At 48.7% G+C, this 16,497-nt stretch overlaps 1 protein-coding gene across 2 annotated transcripts in view; it reads left to right on the forward strand.

The window, feature by feature from the left end:
- Positions 1 to 16,497, forward strand: part of COL5A1 (collagen type V alpha 1 chain) — a 148,453-nt gene that overhangs the window by 60,646 nt on the left and 71,310 nt on the right. For both annotated transcript variants that reach the window (XM_032200398.1, XM_032200399.1), the window contains exons 5-10: positions 5,705 to 5,836; positions 7,639 to 7,785; positions 7,926 to 8,174; positions 12,164 to 12,313; positions 12,641 to 12,697; positions 16,402 to 16,443. In XM_032200398.1, the coding sequence (XP_032056289.1) occupies positions 5,705 to 5,836; positions 7,639 to 7,785; positions 7,926 to 8,174; positions 12,164 to 12,313; positions 12,641 to 12,697; positions 16,402 to 16,443 (777 nt within the window). The remainder of the gene's footprint in view (positions 1 to 5,704; positions 5,837 to 7,638; positions 7,786 to 7,925; positions 8,175 to 12,163; positions 12,314 to 12,640; positions 12,698 to 16,401; positions 16,444 to 16,497) is intronic.

Consider the following 16,497-nt stretch of genomic DNA (forward strand, 5'->3'; position numbering starts at 1 on the left):
AATTAAGCTTCCTGTAGTGTCTCCCCCTCTGTTAATGACTTGGGTCCTTGACTGGTATTTGGGTTTTGGCAGAGTGACGGTTTATTTGGGGGAGCTTTCCAGAATTAGGAAAGCCATCTGGCTTTTGAGCTCTTGGAGAATCGCTTGTCCTTGTCTTCTGCTAAGGAGCTGTTGCTAAGCTGCTTGTGATTTGTATTGCTGTGTTAGGCTGAGATCTGTCATAACCAACGCTGTGTCGTGCTGTGGCCTGTGCAAGCACACAAGAAATCACAGAATCGTTATGGTTGGAAAAGCCCTCCAAGATCATCTGGTCCAACCATCACCCTACTGCCACTGTCACCCACTAAACTGTGTCCATGATGCATCCTCTTGCTATGAAAAAAAACATTTCTAAGAACCGACCTGGAGAGGGCTGACCTGAGCGTGCACTGGTGTTCCCCTGCCCACCCTTTTGATGAGAGCAGCAAGTCCCTGCATCCCCCTGCGATGGGAAATCGGGCTCCTCTTGGAACTACAAAATATGAAAAATTGAAATTCCTAAGCAGGTTAACTACCTTAGAGCTAAAGGGCTTATTTTCTTGTTGCTGTGGTCAGGGAGGGAGGCACACAGGCTGTTAATAATTTCTGTAGCTCTTGTTTGTAGATCGTTTGTTTTCAGAGTTTAACGTGGGGAACGCTAGCAGCTTCTCTTTGAGGTGGGGATGCAGAACTGGGCTGGACGTGGTGAGGGCTGGGTGTCCTGGGGTACCTCCTTTCCAATGCAGAGCTGCAGTGAGAAAGAAGAACTATCATCAGCCCTTGAGAAAGGTTTTTACTTGAAGCTGTACTTGGTTTTGGTGAAACTTCTATCCCTTTTCTGCAAAATTGAACTTGTTTTTTTACTAAAAAGGACTCAGAAGAGGCTCTTATCTGAGTGCCAAAAGCCAGGAGGGAGCCATTCTTGTGGTGACTCGAGCCCAGGAGGGGAAATAGCAGAGGTCTCGCAGCAAAACCGTCTGTCCATTCCTGCAGCCCCCTTTGTGCAGGACGGGGAAGGAAACATCCGGGTTGTCTGCATCCAAACCACCAAATATTCGCAGCTGACTCATGGCTGTGTGCGAACCGAGCCCTTCCCTTTTTTAATTTTATTTATTTTTTACTGAGCCAGATCTCCAACTGCTTGCTTCCAATTTTGTAAACTTTAACAATCCAATTTTGTAGCGCAACATCTTTGGGGGCCTGGAGGATGCCCTTCGGGTGCCAGTCACTCAGGCTCGCCCAGCGAGAGCAGGTCAGGATGCAGGAACAGGGGGGACGAGGCTTTGCTTGACCCCATTGCTGCTGTTTGGGTTCTCCTCTGCAGCAGCTGTGTTTAAAGGACAAATCCTTGGGTGATGCCAATACCACGGAGGATGCACTGACACCGAGCAGTCACCGTGTGTCCAGCTGGGTTTCCTGCTGTACCAGCAAGGGGCCATGGTGAATTTTGGGTCATTTATTGTTTCTCTTTGTCACCAACCTCTCTACCATCACTTCTCTGCACACATGGAGTCCTGCACGGGGCAGCCGTGGTATCCTTAGCAGGAAACCTCTGTCCACGGACAAGTGCTAATGACAGCTTTTATCAAGTGGAACATCTGAGGCTGGCAGGCCATCTCCGAGACAGGGATTAGGTTTTTTAGAAACTTGCTGCTGGGATCTCAAAGCTTTCACTTCACTGTAGGGCCCCGCTGATCTTCTGCCACTCTTAAGCCATCTGATGGGGTTTGCATTTATGAAAGTGGCAAGTTTGACTCAGTAACATCCCAATTGCTTCTGATAATTAAGATTTTTTCAAGATACACATCCTGGGTTTGTGGCTTTCCAGTTTAGAAGTGGGAATTTTAAAAGGCTCATCAAGTAGCCGTTATTCTTCTATAGTGCAGTGTCCCTAAGACTTCTGTGGTGGTGCACTAAAACAACAGCCCGGTTAATTATCAGTGCGTTGCAGTGGGAGCCCTGAAGAATCCCAGTATTTATGGAGCTGCTGCCAATGCCAGATGAAGTCACTCCGATTATCCTCGCCAGCTGTTTGTTTTGTTGAACCACAGCAATTTCTCCAAGTTACTGAAGTTGATGTCATTGGAAGTGATGTGACATTTTTGCACACATATAGAATAAGTGTTAAAAAATGCTCCAGAAGAGCTTTTCCAGTCGTGTCTGGGAGCTGGCTGGGGAGTTGAGTTAAACTGGCTTGATGGAACTTAATCCATAAAGCAAATGAGTCATCAGGCATAAATGGCTTTACCATAAATGTCAAACAAATTCATACTGGCCGTGACAGTTAGCACTTACATCTGTTTGGTGGAGCAAAAAAAAAAGCCTCACAATTCACCATCGTTTTCATAAATGCGCTGTTCTGCCTCTGCCTCTTCCCAGGAAGTTCTAGGAATAAAGGTCAACGTTTGATTTATTTGCCTTTTTTTAAAAGTAGCTCTTCTGGCGGATGAAATATGGGTTATCTTCAGACAAAAGAAGAGATTTTTATGGGAGTAATAAGTGGTCAAGTGATGCAGGTCTTGGATTACAGCGTGCCTGGACGGGCTTTTTTGGGCATCTGTGTCCAGAGGTGCCCCAGGTGTGCTGGGGGGGGCTGGAGTTTGCGAGGCTCACGATTTTTTACAAAGCAATGCCAATGCATTACTGACTTGCTCCCCAGCTGAGATACCTCTTCGTTTGAAACCTAAATAAGCTGGCAGGTAAAATCTTGGAGCCAGGCGGTGTCACGGGAAGCCCTCTCCTCTGCAAAGGCTTCATGGAAAATCTGTGGCTGCTGCGGGGTGGCGTGAAGGGGGGGGTGACTTAACGGTATCTTCGGTATCGCGGCTCTCACTGAGAAAAAAAGATGCTGAAATAGGAAGGAGAGGGGCCAGGGTGCTTTGTGAGACCGTAACAGTGAGACAAATAGACCTGTAGTGGAGCGGGGCTGGCCGTGCCTCTTTTGGCCAGCAGTGGGGCTGGAGGCAGCTATCTCTGGGCGAAATTTATTAGCAGCAACACACTTGAAAGGACACAAAAGGCTCGCGAACCTCCCAGCACGGCTTGCTCCATTTAAAGTCGGCTTTTTAAATCAAAGAAATGGGGCTCTTGACAGCGGAGCTTTGTGCATCTTTTGTGCAGCTCAGATAGCGGGGCTTTTTATTACAGGCTAAATTAGCCCGTTTTATTGTTTTGCACTGAGGGATGAGGTCAGTTGATGGGGAATTTTGCTAACAAGGTTTCACTCCTGTCTGCTTTTTACGAGTGTTAACAGGGATGCCCACCAGCGCTGTGCACTTGCTGTTAATGAAACCAAGAGGAAGAATCTGGCAGCCCCCGAGCTCTCCTCCTGCCCTACCGTTGAGCTGCTCGACCCATGGCAGGGCACTGAGCTCGGATGCTTCCTGGGGCTCATTCTTCCAAATTCTGGTGCCCTGGTTTTCCTTCTGGTTTTGCATGCTGGAACAAGAGAAGGATGGGCTTTGCTCTGCGGGGCGATGGGGTTTGAAAAGGAAGTGGGAGAATAGGAATCGTGTTGGGTGATGCTCATGGAGCGTGGTGAGCTCTGAAGGAGCTGTCTGATGCAGCTCACGCCTTCTCCTGGCACCCTTTCCAAGCCAGATTTATTCAGATACACACTGACTTCAAGTTCTCAACCCAGAGCTAGCAGAGGGAGCTTTGTTCTTCCTCCCCTGCTTACTGGGCTGATGCCATCCCTCGGTGTGTTGCTTTGGGTGAGTTTGGGGTGTCTGCTGTGGCTGCAAAGCCTGACCCTGGAGGTGCTGGGACTTGCAGCGATGTCCTGTGTACTCAGAGGAGCTGCCAGAGGATGCGCTGCTCCTGTTCTGCTGCTGGGAAGCAGGGCAGGATTGGGCCAGGATTTCTTCCCATGCATAGCTCAGGAGCTGCCGTCAGCTGAGACTAAAAGTGAACTCAGCTGTAGCAAATTCTCTCCTGCTTAATCTTTTGTGCTGTGTTTATCCAACGTGCCTTTCCTTGCTTTATCTGTTCCTCGTGAATACACCAGTTTAGTTCTGGTCACTTATAGGATACAGGCTATCAGCTCTCCTTGAGGTGTAAATCCAGGCTTATCAGGAAGAAAAAGCTTTCAGGCTTCCTTCCTTGCCTCTCAGAGACAAGCACTGAGTCTGCTTCTGCGACTGTTTTATTTCAGCTTATTCCAACAGCAGCAGATACTCCACACATGCAAATGGGGGAGCTTTGCCTAATGGAGAAGGACATAAATGGCTTAACTTGGTCCTGTGCGAGGGCAGGGATGGTTGGGGTCCTGCACTCAGAAATAGCAGTTGCAAGGACATTCACATCATGAGCTTCAAGCAAATTGTCTTGCCCAGGTTGGGCATGCTCTGGAGGTACACCCAAAGGGGCAGGCTGCTCTGAGCTGCGTGGGGAGGCTGGGATGATGCTCCGTGGGGTGAGAAACCCCAACCCCTCAGCAGGTCACCCTGCAGGCGGTGGCCAGGGCTGGCTGGAAATGGGAGATGGTCCTTGAGACAAAAACGTATTTTCCATTTTCCTTGTCCTGCATCCCCCTTTTTTTGTGGTCACGCTGTGAAAAAAAAAGCCAAAGCAACAATGACAACACTGAACTCCATGGAATTACTTAAAAAAAAAATTTTATATATATATATATGTATGTATTTAATGGTAATTGAAGACCACTTTGCAGACATCTCTGTTAATTTTCTAAAGGTTATTCGGAGGAAGCAATGGCTAACAAGCTTAAACCACGGCTGAATTTTAGGATAACTCGCATAGCATTTGAGGGGTGTGCAGGTACTACAGGGAGGTGTAGTATCCAGAGATGAAGGCTGTGAACTCTTGCAAACCTGCTTTCCTTGCAGATCACTGCCAGAAATGCAAACAGCACAGTTTTGGTGAGGTCTGAAGGTGGTGTTCGGGTGGCACTGTGCCACTGGGGGGCTGTCCCCCACCATGGACCCGCTGGTTCCTGCACCTGGAGCAAGCCCAGCTCGTATGCGTGAGGGCAGCCCTGGCCTCGTGCTTCAAAAACATCCTTTGGTTTTCCACAGGGCTCTGAGATGTTCTGGCCAGGCTCCGGTCTGAGCTTCTGGTTCCTATTACGTGCCCGAGTTGTCCTCTCAGTTCTGCTGTCATGCTCCTTTTTTATCCTCAGCGATATTTTTCTATTATTAAACCAGGCTTTTCCCCCTAATTAAAGCATCAGCTCTAAAAATCCAAGTAGTAAGGTCTTGTCTTATGTAACAGTCTACTGAATAAGCTGTGTTTTTGGTGTTATGGATAAACAGTGCCGTGATTTTTTAGGAAATTTAAGAGCAATTTCTGCTCTGACCTTTGGCTGTGCAGGGTTTGCTGTGCAGGCCTGGTGTCTGGGGAGCTTGCAGTGCACCTGGCTTTCGAGCAGCCTCTGCAAACTCCCTCTATTTTTATTTTATTTTTGTTTCTGATTATCAGGTGTACTTCTAATCTCTCTGCATCTGCCACTGCTGCAGGTGGAAAATTGAGGTGAGGCAGGAGCTGGTGAGGAGCTGATCTCTTTTATGAGACAAGGTGATGGGGTGGGAAAAACAGGAGTGTTGAGGCTAACGAGCAGCTGGGGAAGCAGCCCAGCACTGGGGCTTGTGCTTTTTGTTTCACTGTGGTGTTTCATCCTCTCACCTGCAGGCTCTGTGCACACCCTGATGCTGTGTTTTCTTCCTCACAGGGTGACATCCAGCAGCTCCTGATCGTGGCGGACCCCCGAGCAGCCCACGATTACTGCGAGCACTACAGCCCCGACTGCGACACTGCCATCCCCGACTCGCCCCAGTCCCAGGACCCCAACCAGGACGAATACGTGAGTGGAGGGACACGAAGCCTGGGGAGACCCCTGGGGAAGATGGGATGGGGATGCTTTGGGGGCAGCGGCATCAAGCTCCATGCCACGCTCAGCTCCTTCATCCCATTTGCCCTACAGCTCCAGCACAAGGCAGCGGCCCAGACAGAGCTTTGTTTTTAGGATCCACCACTCCTGGCCTCTGCCTGCTTGGCTCTTCCCCCCAGGAGTTTCCCTTCCTTTCTGCACTCCTCCTGTTTCCAGCAATGAATAGTTGCTTTGAGCTCAAAGCTCGCAGCAGAGAGAGCCTGAGCTGACTCCGAAGCACCGACCTTCCCAGGCAGGTCGAATCCTGTCCAAAACATGCACCTGTTCCTAAATTCCAATTTTTACTGTTAAACTTGAAAAGAGATTAAGCACTTTTTTTTTATTAGCACTTTCTTGAAACAGGTGGCAAGGGCAGGAGAAGTGATTTTATTTTATTTTTTTGCCTGTGCATTTGCCATTTGAATTTCATTTTGGCAGAAATGTTCCCAGCTGATCTGTAATGATTTCTCCTGTACATGCTGCTGTGCTAGCTAGTTTTTTTTTCTACAGTCAGATTTATTTCTTCATGGAAAGAAATGGAAAAAACAACAACAAAACAAACAAACAAAAACACTGATAGCATGCCTCTTTATTTCTGCTGCTCAGTTGGAAATGCCTGGATGTGGCTGATTTCCAGACGACCATCACCTGAATTTTACACATTTAGGAGAGGTCTTGAGCCCAGCTCACAGCAATTAAAGTGTCTGGCACCCTCAGCTGCTTCTCAGTTCCTTGGCTGCTGCTTCTGCCTGATCTGTAGGTGCTCGTTTGCATGCTCTCTTTCAGCTGGTCTCGGAGCTGCAGGCTCCTGCCACATCCCCACTGAGCTGCGATGCCATCGTCCTGCTCCAGCTTGGGTTTAGGTTAAAAATCTGCTCTGGGGAGCAGCGCAGGGCTTGCAGCAGCGTGCGGCAGAGCACGGCAGCGACGTGCTGTAACTGTGCCACCAGTGCTGCTGGAGAAACAAAAAAGCAAAACAAAATAGACTCTATGGTCAAAATATATGGTAGTAGGAAAAAAATAAAGCTCTGCTTTTGGAGCCAGCGATGCAGCAAGAGCTGGCTTGTCGTAAGGCCCTGTGTAAGAATAACTCCTCCATGTGCCGGCGTCTGCTGCCAGCAAGAGCGATGGACTGGCAAAGAGATTTGCCATGCCTGGCTGTAACCAAACGTTTGGTTTGTATTTCATTTTGAAGAATGACTGACGCCTTGTGGAAAACCCTGAAAATATCTTGGTTTTGAAGCCCTTCCGCCTGCGGGTCACGGCAGATAGGAAATCACACGCACACCGTTAGTGCAATCAGAGGAGTGAAAATTGCTGCCCTGCTTCTCAAAGTGTGCATTCATCTTCTTCTGTGTGTCTGGGATGTGACCCGAGTGAGCTCAGCAATTGGACATATAATAAAAAATCACTTTTTTGTTTGATTATGCTATCATGGGTGACTATGATTATGCTATCAAGGTGGCTTCGATTCTCTCTGCTAAGGTGGAAGATGCCCCACAGCTGAGAGATTGTTGGGAAGCTGAAATGACAGCAATTATCAAAGCAATCAGCCCAAAGGCAGGCTCTTGGTGAAGGTGTTGTAGAAGTTGATGAACAATAGGAAGGGGAAAATGACGCTGCACTGGTCTGCACCATGGCATGGCCTGCTGATGTGAAATAAAACCTAGAAAGGGCTGCCAGGAGTGCGCTGGGTGCCACCAGCTTATTTCCTGCTTCGTGGTTTCTCTTTGCAGTACACCGATGGGGAGGGAGAAGGTGACACCTACTACTACGAGTACCCCTACTACGAAGACGTCGATGAAGCTGTAAAGCCTGAGGCACCCACCACCAAACCTGCACCCCCCGAAGTGGCTGCTGGAGAGCGACCTGAGACCAAGCAGGTACCGACGCGGGGTCCTGGCAATGGGGTGGTTGGTAAAAACAGCACCGGTATCAAGAGATGAGCTGGGGGGTGGAGGATGGTGCAGAACACCCCTTCTATTTCTCTGGTTCTGGCATTTTAGCTGTGTTTCTCCCACAGGACTATCCTGCCCCCACACCATCACCTGACACAGGGAACCCCACGGGGCGGACGAAAGGGGACGCTGCGGTGGATGACCCCCTCGTGGACGAGTACAACTACGAGACCATCAACGAGGAGTACTTCACGCCTCTCCCCTATGAAGACGTCAACTACAACGAAGAAGTAGACCCCCAGGGTGGACTCACCGAGAACGCCGTGGAAGCTGAGCTCCCCACAAGCACCGTCGTCACCTACAACGAGACCGATGTAAGTTTAATGAATGCTCTTTCCCTTCGCTTTGTTTTTTATTACTTCTGATATTTCATAGCCCTAAGCAAAGGAGATGTGATAATCCATATGGTAAATCTGTAGGTGGCTTGGCCTCTTGGAAGAGGACATTTTAAAAGAGATACTCTTACTTGAGATATTCCAGGGTGTGGAAAACAGATATTTAGGATTTGATTGGGGACAATTATCCTGGAAGAATCTGCTCTGGATTTTAAACTCTTACAGTTGTCCATAGATTGACCTCTATTTTGAATACAGATCTACTAAAAATGGGATCAGTCTGGATCCTAGAGCTGATATTCTCTGGAGTAACTGCATGTTTAGTTATTTAATATGCTTCAACTGAAATATGTCATGCTTGAGACTGTTGTACCCTGAAGTCTTGCCCAGTTTTTGTTTTTATGTAGGAGTTTGGGTAGTCCAACATTGGTCTCATCCTTAGATGATCCAGGAGCATCAGCAAGGGGAGCTAATAGTGGGATAATGTTTTGGGGTGGATTTGTTAGGACCTGGCAGAGTTTTGTGATTCCTCCTTGAGTGGAGAGGAATGGGACTGCAGCACTCAAGGCTTCCTGTGAGATGCTGAAAGGTGGCAAAAGAGGCCAAAACAACTGGAGCTGGACCCAAAAACTTGAATTCAGAGGCATTGGGGGGAAAATGTCTGTAAGAGCCAAGCAGCTGGAGCACGGCAGGAGGTGAGGGCCGGTGGGGCGATGGGATCGAGCCCAGCAGCTGGGGATGGAGCTGCCACGGAGGAGGCAGCTGGGCGGCCCAAAGCGATACGCAGAAACAGAAAAAGCCTCCAGCACGTCTGAGGGAAGTGAGCACCAACCTGAGGGAACCAAAGGATGGGAAACATTGTTTTAGTTTCCTGACAAACAGCCAGAAATCTCTGGCTAACATTGAACTTTCTAATAAAGAAGAATTGAAGATTGGATAGGGTGACCTTAAAAAAAATTGAGAGAGGAAATAAGAGGCTCAAGGGCCACGTTAGCACTTTTTCCTTTAGGAAAAGGAAATAAAAGAGGAGGATAGGTCAGGGAAACCCACTGCAAAGCTTTCTTTTGTGAAAACTGAGCCTGCTCTCAGCACAGCAGCTTGCAGGTGAGGGCGTGCAAGATGCCTTGTCCCCATATCTTGTCCCCAGAAACTCCAGAAGAGGTGGCGTGTGAAAGGGGAAGGCTCCAGGAGTACTCCAGGGTGGGAGCCTGCTCCAGTTCACCCAGTTGCTCCACCGAATCGCTCAGTGATGAGCAGAGAAAGGGACGCAACTTCCCCAGCTGAGGGAGATTTCCATGCACCAAGGCAAAGGCTAATGCAGCGTGAGATGGCGCAGGCTCCCCAAAAGTGGCAGCCTGAGGTGCAGGGATCCCAGCAGAGGATGTGGGTTTCAGGTTCACACCTTGAAGGGGAAGGTCAGGGCCCTACCTGCAGCTGTGAACTCTCGAGGGAACAGAAACAGAACCCTTTAACCCAGTAGCCAAGCAAGCTGCCCACGAGCAGTGTGGAAGGGGGGATGTCTGGCACCGGAGTTCACCTGCAAGAGATTTGGGAAGAGAGCAGTTCCTCCATCTGAATTTACAAGGCGACTCTGTCTTACACGAGTGGACCTTTCAGGGGGTGATGTGTGAGGTTTTGGAGGCAGGTGCAGTCTATTAACTCTCCTGGGCTTGAGCTTCATTATGGCTAATAACGCCGTGATAAATGCCAGTGAGCAGTTCTGAGATTGAGTAGGCAATACTCCTGTGAACAAAAGGAGCAGGGGACAGATATATTTTGTTCATTGCCCGCAATTCATCAAGCAGTTTACTTTGCTTGTCTAGATGCATATACCAAAGGCTTCCTATCTGCATCACCTTCTTAAAAGGGAAGGCTAAAAGGTGATTTACAAGAAGCTGTTATCAGCAAAGAATCGCAGTATTGTGCACAGTGATTTTTTGACCTCTTGTTTTCTTTTTTTGGGCTGTGTTCTGATTGTTAAGGGAGATTATTTTTATTTTTTCCCAAAAAAATCTGCGAAATCTCAGCACAGAGAACTTTCCTTCTGCTCTGCAGTTATTCAGAATATTACCTCTTTCCATGCAAATTGATTTGGGGATATCAGAGTATCAAAACAGACTTTTTTGATGTTAATGTCAGGAAATGCAATTTGAAAAAAAACTTGCTGTATTATCTCTAAGAGCTTTATAGAAAGATAAACAGGTTTTGAGGTTTCAAAGTGCAAACCCAGATAAAAGATTTTTAACAGGATAAGAGGTGTGATAGCACTAGATCCATTTGCATGGTACAAAGGAAAAGTAATGCTCATTTTTCCAAGTTTTCTAAGCAAGAGTCACTATCAGGTTGTTAAAAAAAAAAAAAAGTCCATAAACATAAGGTGCAAATTTTTGCTATGTCAAAAAATTGATCTAGAAGCAACTCAAGTCTATCAGTGATGCTATCAAAAACCATTTTCAAAAGTGTTTAGTGCTTAGGAAATGTGTCAAAAATTTTATAAAAGAACCTGCAGCCAACTTTTGGCCTTGCCCAGACTTTGGATTGAGAACCGTAACCGAAGTTTTCGTGTTAAATGTTGGCAAAGAAATTTGCTTTTAAAGTTTTCTACTCTATACCATGAACGGATAATTCACTAATGTTAGAATCAGGCAAAATCAGTTTCCAAATGGCTCTGAGAAGTTGGCAATGATACAGAAAAAAGATGGGGAGAGGGACAGGGTGTTGAGAGCGCATTATTTTCTAGCAGGGCCAGAACTATGAAATTCTGTGGTGTCCTTTTGGATTTTACCTCTGTTCCCAGTTTTTCAATGCTCTGATCCAAGAAAATATGAGACAGGATGATTTGTCATGATTTTTTCCCTGCTAATTAAATGATAAAGTGGGCAGGGCTAGGAAGTGATACGAAAGAGCCGAAATCTCTTTATGTTTGCCTTAGCACCAGGCTTATTCTTTAAACCCTCTTACATTTAGGTACAGATGCTCATGCTTATGGATTCTGAGCAGTTTGGGCACAGAAACAAGGTCTGGAAGCGGTGGTGGCATTTAAGTAGTTCTGAATTCATAGCAGTGAGGAGATGATTTCTCTGGGAAGCACTGGAAATAATTAAATTTCTGGACCATTTTGATTATTACCTGGATGGGGAAGAAACAAAATGATTATCAGCACATGTTCTTCTTTATGGTGCTCTTCAAACTGAAGGGTGCCAGAGACAGTTGCCTGCAAAGCTACAGAAAGGGCAAGGAGATGGACATAAGCAAGGAAATTCTGATATTTATTTAATATCCTTGTTTATAGACCATAGTATCTGTTGCTGTGAAGATTCAGACAGGATTTAGGGATTAATGAATCAAATTTGTAAAAATTTCTGCTACCGCTCTTTGGAAAAGCACAACTGTCTTGGATCCCAGACAAAACAAACAGGAGGTTTTTGTATAAGCAAGCTTGGATTTTTCCACATTTCCTCCTGTAATTAGATTCTCATAATGACACGTTGCGTTTTTGACATGACTTTTTAGAATGAGACTGGATGTGATTTTTTTTTTTTTGTGTGTGCTTAATAATCCAGCAACTCCAACATTCAGGCTGAGAGAGATGAGCAGGGCCTGGAGTTGGAAACTTCGCTTCCATGTTTCTTCAATCCTCTGGAGCTTGTGGGGTTGTCCTGGCAGGAGCTCTTGCTCCGTGCTGCTTTGCTGCCCAGGCTGTTACACCCAGGGTTATGTCTGGGATTGATGGAGAAATCCCAGGGAAGGCCAGGGTACACATCGATGTGAACATCCTGCCATCAGAGTAAGAGTCTTGCAGATCACTGGAGACCTTAAAACTCCAGATTTCAACTTTCCTGCTTTTTATTTGCAACTATTATTATAAAGCTGCTTCACTTCCCCAAACCTACTGTCTACCCTGAGGTTTTCAGCATGTGCATCCTATAGAAGTTTGCATCCTGACGTGTTCCTCCTCTTGCTTTCAGAACCCTCAAGAAGGAGACGACCTGGATAAAGATTTCACCGAGGAAACAATAAAAGAATACGATGGGAATTACTACAACTACTACGACAGAACCGTGTCTCCTGACATTGGGCCGGGGATGCCTGCGAACCAGGACACCATCTACGAAGGGGTGAGTGCTTCTTCCATTGGATGTAAATGTAGTTCAAAACATTTTTATTTAATGTTATTGAATGTTCCCACAGTGATATCACAGAGATGAGCACTGCAAAAGGCAGTGGTCCTATCCCATTTGGGTTCATCCACCTTGATGGACGTGCTTGCTGCACGGGAGATGGCTCCATGTCCTGGTTAGGTGGAGGTGCCCCATTTCTGCCCTACAAAATCCTGCAGTCCTCTGGTGGCAGAAACATCCCCAGGTCCTGCGTGGGGCCATGTTGGTGGTGTGAGCGATGTTCTCATCAACTCTTTACCCTTCTTCTTCTGTCCCGTGCTGCAGATTGGGGGTCCGCGGGGTGAGAAAGGACAGAAGGGGGAGCCTGCGATTATTGAGCCGGTAAGGACGATCTCTGTTCTTTTTTCTTTTTATCTCCCAAGGAAAAAGGCATAAGGGGTGTGCTCTGTGTGATTTGGTGCTCTGTATTCTGCTGTGTAGCTCGGAGGAAATCTTCCCATGAAATAATTACTTGGTTCATTTTAATATAAAATCCTGTAATCTTTTTTCTTTTCTTTTTTTTTTTTTTTTTAATTTCACAAAGCAGCCTAAATTAGGAAGGAAGTGCAAAATTTCCCATGACATCTCTCATTCGCCGTAACAACCCAGGCCGTGTAAAATGGAAGTGCCTGGCAGAGGCCGTCCCCAGCTCTGTGGGATTTTGAGGACCTCTGCAGCTGGTGGCCAGGTCCCATCCTGACCTGAACCTACAGCTCAGGGCCACCTTTAATGGTGCAGCTAATGGGGTCGGCTCTGTGGAAATAAAAGGGTTCCCACTGCACACGGGGTGGGAGCTGAGCAGAGAGGCTTGCACTTCCAGAGGAGCCCTGTGCTGTCCCAGGAGGGAAACTCAACACTTTCCTTCGTTACAATTCTGCCCTGGCCCACTCCCGAGGTGTTTTTTTCTTTCTGAAGAACAATAAAAACTGCCTGTGCCCTTTGCAGTCTGCAGAAAATGTGGGTTTCCAAGTGAGCATCCCTCTGTAGGTGTGCACAGGGCTGGAGGCTCTGCAGTCCCCAGCCCTGCTCGTGCTGGGACAGCCACTTTTGGCTCAGTTTGGGCAGTTAATGTGTGTCTGCCCCTCGCTGGGCACCACGGTGCCCCTGGACAGCAACCAGGGGCTTTGCATCCCTGCAGTCACCCCATCAGCAGCGTCCCTGAAGGGCCAAGCACAGGCTCGCTGCACACCAGCAGCTCAATTAACCTAATTTCCCTTGGCAGAGGGCCCGTGCAGTGCCCAGTGTGGCAGCAGCACTTCCCATCGCCCCCAGCCCCTCATTTTCCTTTGCATTTTTCCTCCCTTTCCCTCTCGAGGAGACCTTGCCGGTGCCGGTGGGGCCATGGAGGAGCCAGGGGGGCAGCAGCAGGGCTCTGCAAGCCTCCCCGCATGCTTGATAAAAGCATCTCTGAGCCTTCCTTCCTCCGTTTCCCTTCTGGGTCCCGCTCTCGGGCTGCAAACAAAGGGCAGGGAGCGAGCGATGCGCTGAACCGCAGCGCGGGGAGGGTGGGGGGCGAGCAGAAAGACGCGGGGAAAGGCAGCCCCAGCAGCCTGCCCTCGGCCAGCACCAATCCGAAACGTTACAGAGCGAGCAAAATAGTTAAGTTTAATCATCCAGAAAGAATTTGGCCGCCTTTGCTATTTCAAAACACTGGAGCCACGTATAGCTTTTTGCCAGAAAGTAAACAAGACCAAATGCTGCCTCGCTCCTCTCTGCTCGGTTCCTCCGCGGCGGAGAGAGAAATTCACATTCGCCGTGCTCTTTATCTCCGTTTTGATCGGGGCTGCAGCAGAACAGGGGAAATAAAAACCAAGCAGGGAAGGCGGGTTCTGCTGAATTTTCTCAGCTTTTCATTCACGCCGCCCGGCCCTCAATCCTTGCTCGGTGCTGACGCTCGCTGGAGGCAGCAGGGCAGCACAGGAGTGGGGTGAGGATGGTCCTGCTTAGGGGCACGGGGATGTTGGGACCCCCCTCGTGTCCCAGCTATGGGGTGTCCTGCCCTGCCTGGCTGCTCCCAGAGCCTCCTCGTGTTTCTGCCCCTCGTGTTGCTGAGCCCGTTGTGTAAACAGCTGAGATCCCTTGCCGAGGAGACTCTCCAGATGTCCCTAAAGCTAGGGCTCAACGTAAACCGACAGATAAATACGGGGAGATGCCAAGGATGTTTGCGTTGTGAATTGGTTCCTTAGCCCAGACCCCGCCGTGCCGGGGAGCATCCTGCAGCCAGCCATGGAAAGCCCTGGTGCTGTGTGTGATCAGGCCGTGATGATGCTGGCACCCAGCAGCTCCAAAAAAAAGCCCTGGGGGGGGGGACAGAGGTGGGCTGTGGCTCTCAGCACCAGGCTGGAGATATTTACTAGCCTGGTGAAGGGAAGGGTTGGCATCGGTTTGTGTTTTGGAGCCTGCCACACCAAAATGTGCCATCGTTGGTCTCGGTGTCACCAGGGATGGGTCTGAGGGTGCCCCTGTGGGCTTGCTGGGAGCTTTGGGGTTTTCTGAGCAACGTCCTCGTTGGGGACTGAAAAGGAGCTGGTGCTTAGCAGATGTCATTCCTGCGGGGAGAGCCTTCTTTATCGGCTTAGCTTGCCACATCTTGCTAGCCCACAACAGCAAATAGCTCACTTAGTGAGGGTTGGGGCAGTGCTGTGTAAGGTTTCCCCCTAATTTACACCCAAAAGAGAGCTGTGGCTCCGTGGCGGTCAGTGACACTGCTCTCAGAATGGGGATGGAGCAAAGGCCAGGAGCTGTTCTCTTTACCCGCAAAGAACAACACAGGTGCTAGTAGGACATCTCCCAAATGCACCCAAATCTGCGGAAAGCGGATTTAAATGACGTGGTAATGGAGAGTACGGGTGTGGGGAGGGACAGAAAATAACGCTGGCCCTGCATTAATGGTGCCGAAACAGCACTAATGGAAGCAAGGCTGGCTCCTGCCAGCATGTTTGGTCTAATTTTTGCTCCTCTGGGGTTAGGCACTGTGGCTTTGGGGGCAGGCCTGGGTTTTCTTCTCCCCATTTCAGACCCGTTCAGCTCAGCCCTGTCTGCTCCCGTGGCTGCCGTGGGCTCAGCCGATGCTTTTAGCACCAGAGCCCAGCCAAGGGTTGCCCAAGACCAAGCGCTTGCTTCCCCCAGGCTTCTTCCAGGCAAGCCCGTGGGGATCTGCAGGCTTTCCTAGGCTGCTTGCATCCCCTGGGAGCGATTTCCCCAGTTCCACAGAGGAGCTGGCAAGGGCTGAAAGCGCTTTGGCTCGAGTGAGGTGCCCACTGGGTGCGTGGTCACTGGTCCCGAGATAAAAAGGCAGCGCTGGCTGTGGGGCTCTGCCCAGCACGGCATCCTGATGCCTGCTGGAAAACGTTTGCCTGGCTTATTGGGAGGTTTTTTCCCTGCCTCTTACATACCAATGAGGGGAAAATGAAAAAAAACCCACCTCTCAATTCTACTGAGTGCATGATAGATCTGATTTAAAGTTATGACAAAATATTTAGATTAAAAGGAATGAAATAACATTATTCTACCATTTTGCCCACACAGTGATTTCCTAGGTACACAGAGTAAATCACGGTGTGCAGCCTGCTAGAAAAGTAATTTCAAAAAAAAAAAAAAAAGAAAAAAGCACCTTGCAGTTTGATTATTAACTTTTTTTTAAAGCTGCTTGGGCTCAGAGACAGCTTCTTCCTGACAACGAGCCCTTCTCCCCCTGCAGCACAGCCGAGGTTTGTGTGCGCCCTGGGTTTGCCTGTCCTTGAGCTCAGGGAAAAGGTTTTTTTTATGGAAGATGCCCCTGTGCTGTGGTGAGGCTTGGTGCTGGGGGAAAGGGCTGTTCTGCCAAACCCTGCACGGTCCAGAAAAATGGCATTTGGCTTTTCAATGCGCAGGGGGTGTCACTGGGGGAGAATGGGAACTGCTCAGCTTCTGGGATGCCCAGACCCAGCAGCAAGGCGTGAAATACTTAAGGACAGACAAAGCTCTGGGCTCCCAGCCCTGATGTTGACGTGACTTGGAGGATGTGCTCTGCTAATCACTGTTTTTTTTTCCTCCTTCTTATTTAGGGAATGCTTGTGGAGGGCCCCCCAGGTCCCGAAGGCCCGGCAGTAAGTGGCACTTTGTTTACACCTCACTGGAGGGTGCGTGGTGCTGGATGTGTG

Source organism: Aythya fuligula, chromosome 19, assembly GCF_009819795.1.
Source record: "Aythya fuligula isolate bAytFul2 chromosome 19, bAytFul2.pri, whole genome shotgun sequence".
Classification (NCBI taxonomy): Eukaryota; Metazoa; Chordata; class Aves; order Anseriformes; family Anatidae; genus Aythya; species Aythya fuligula.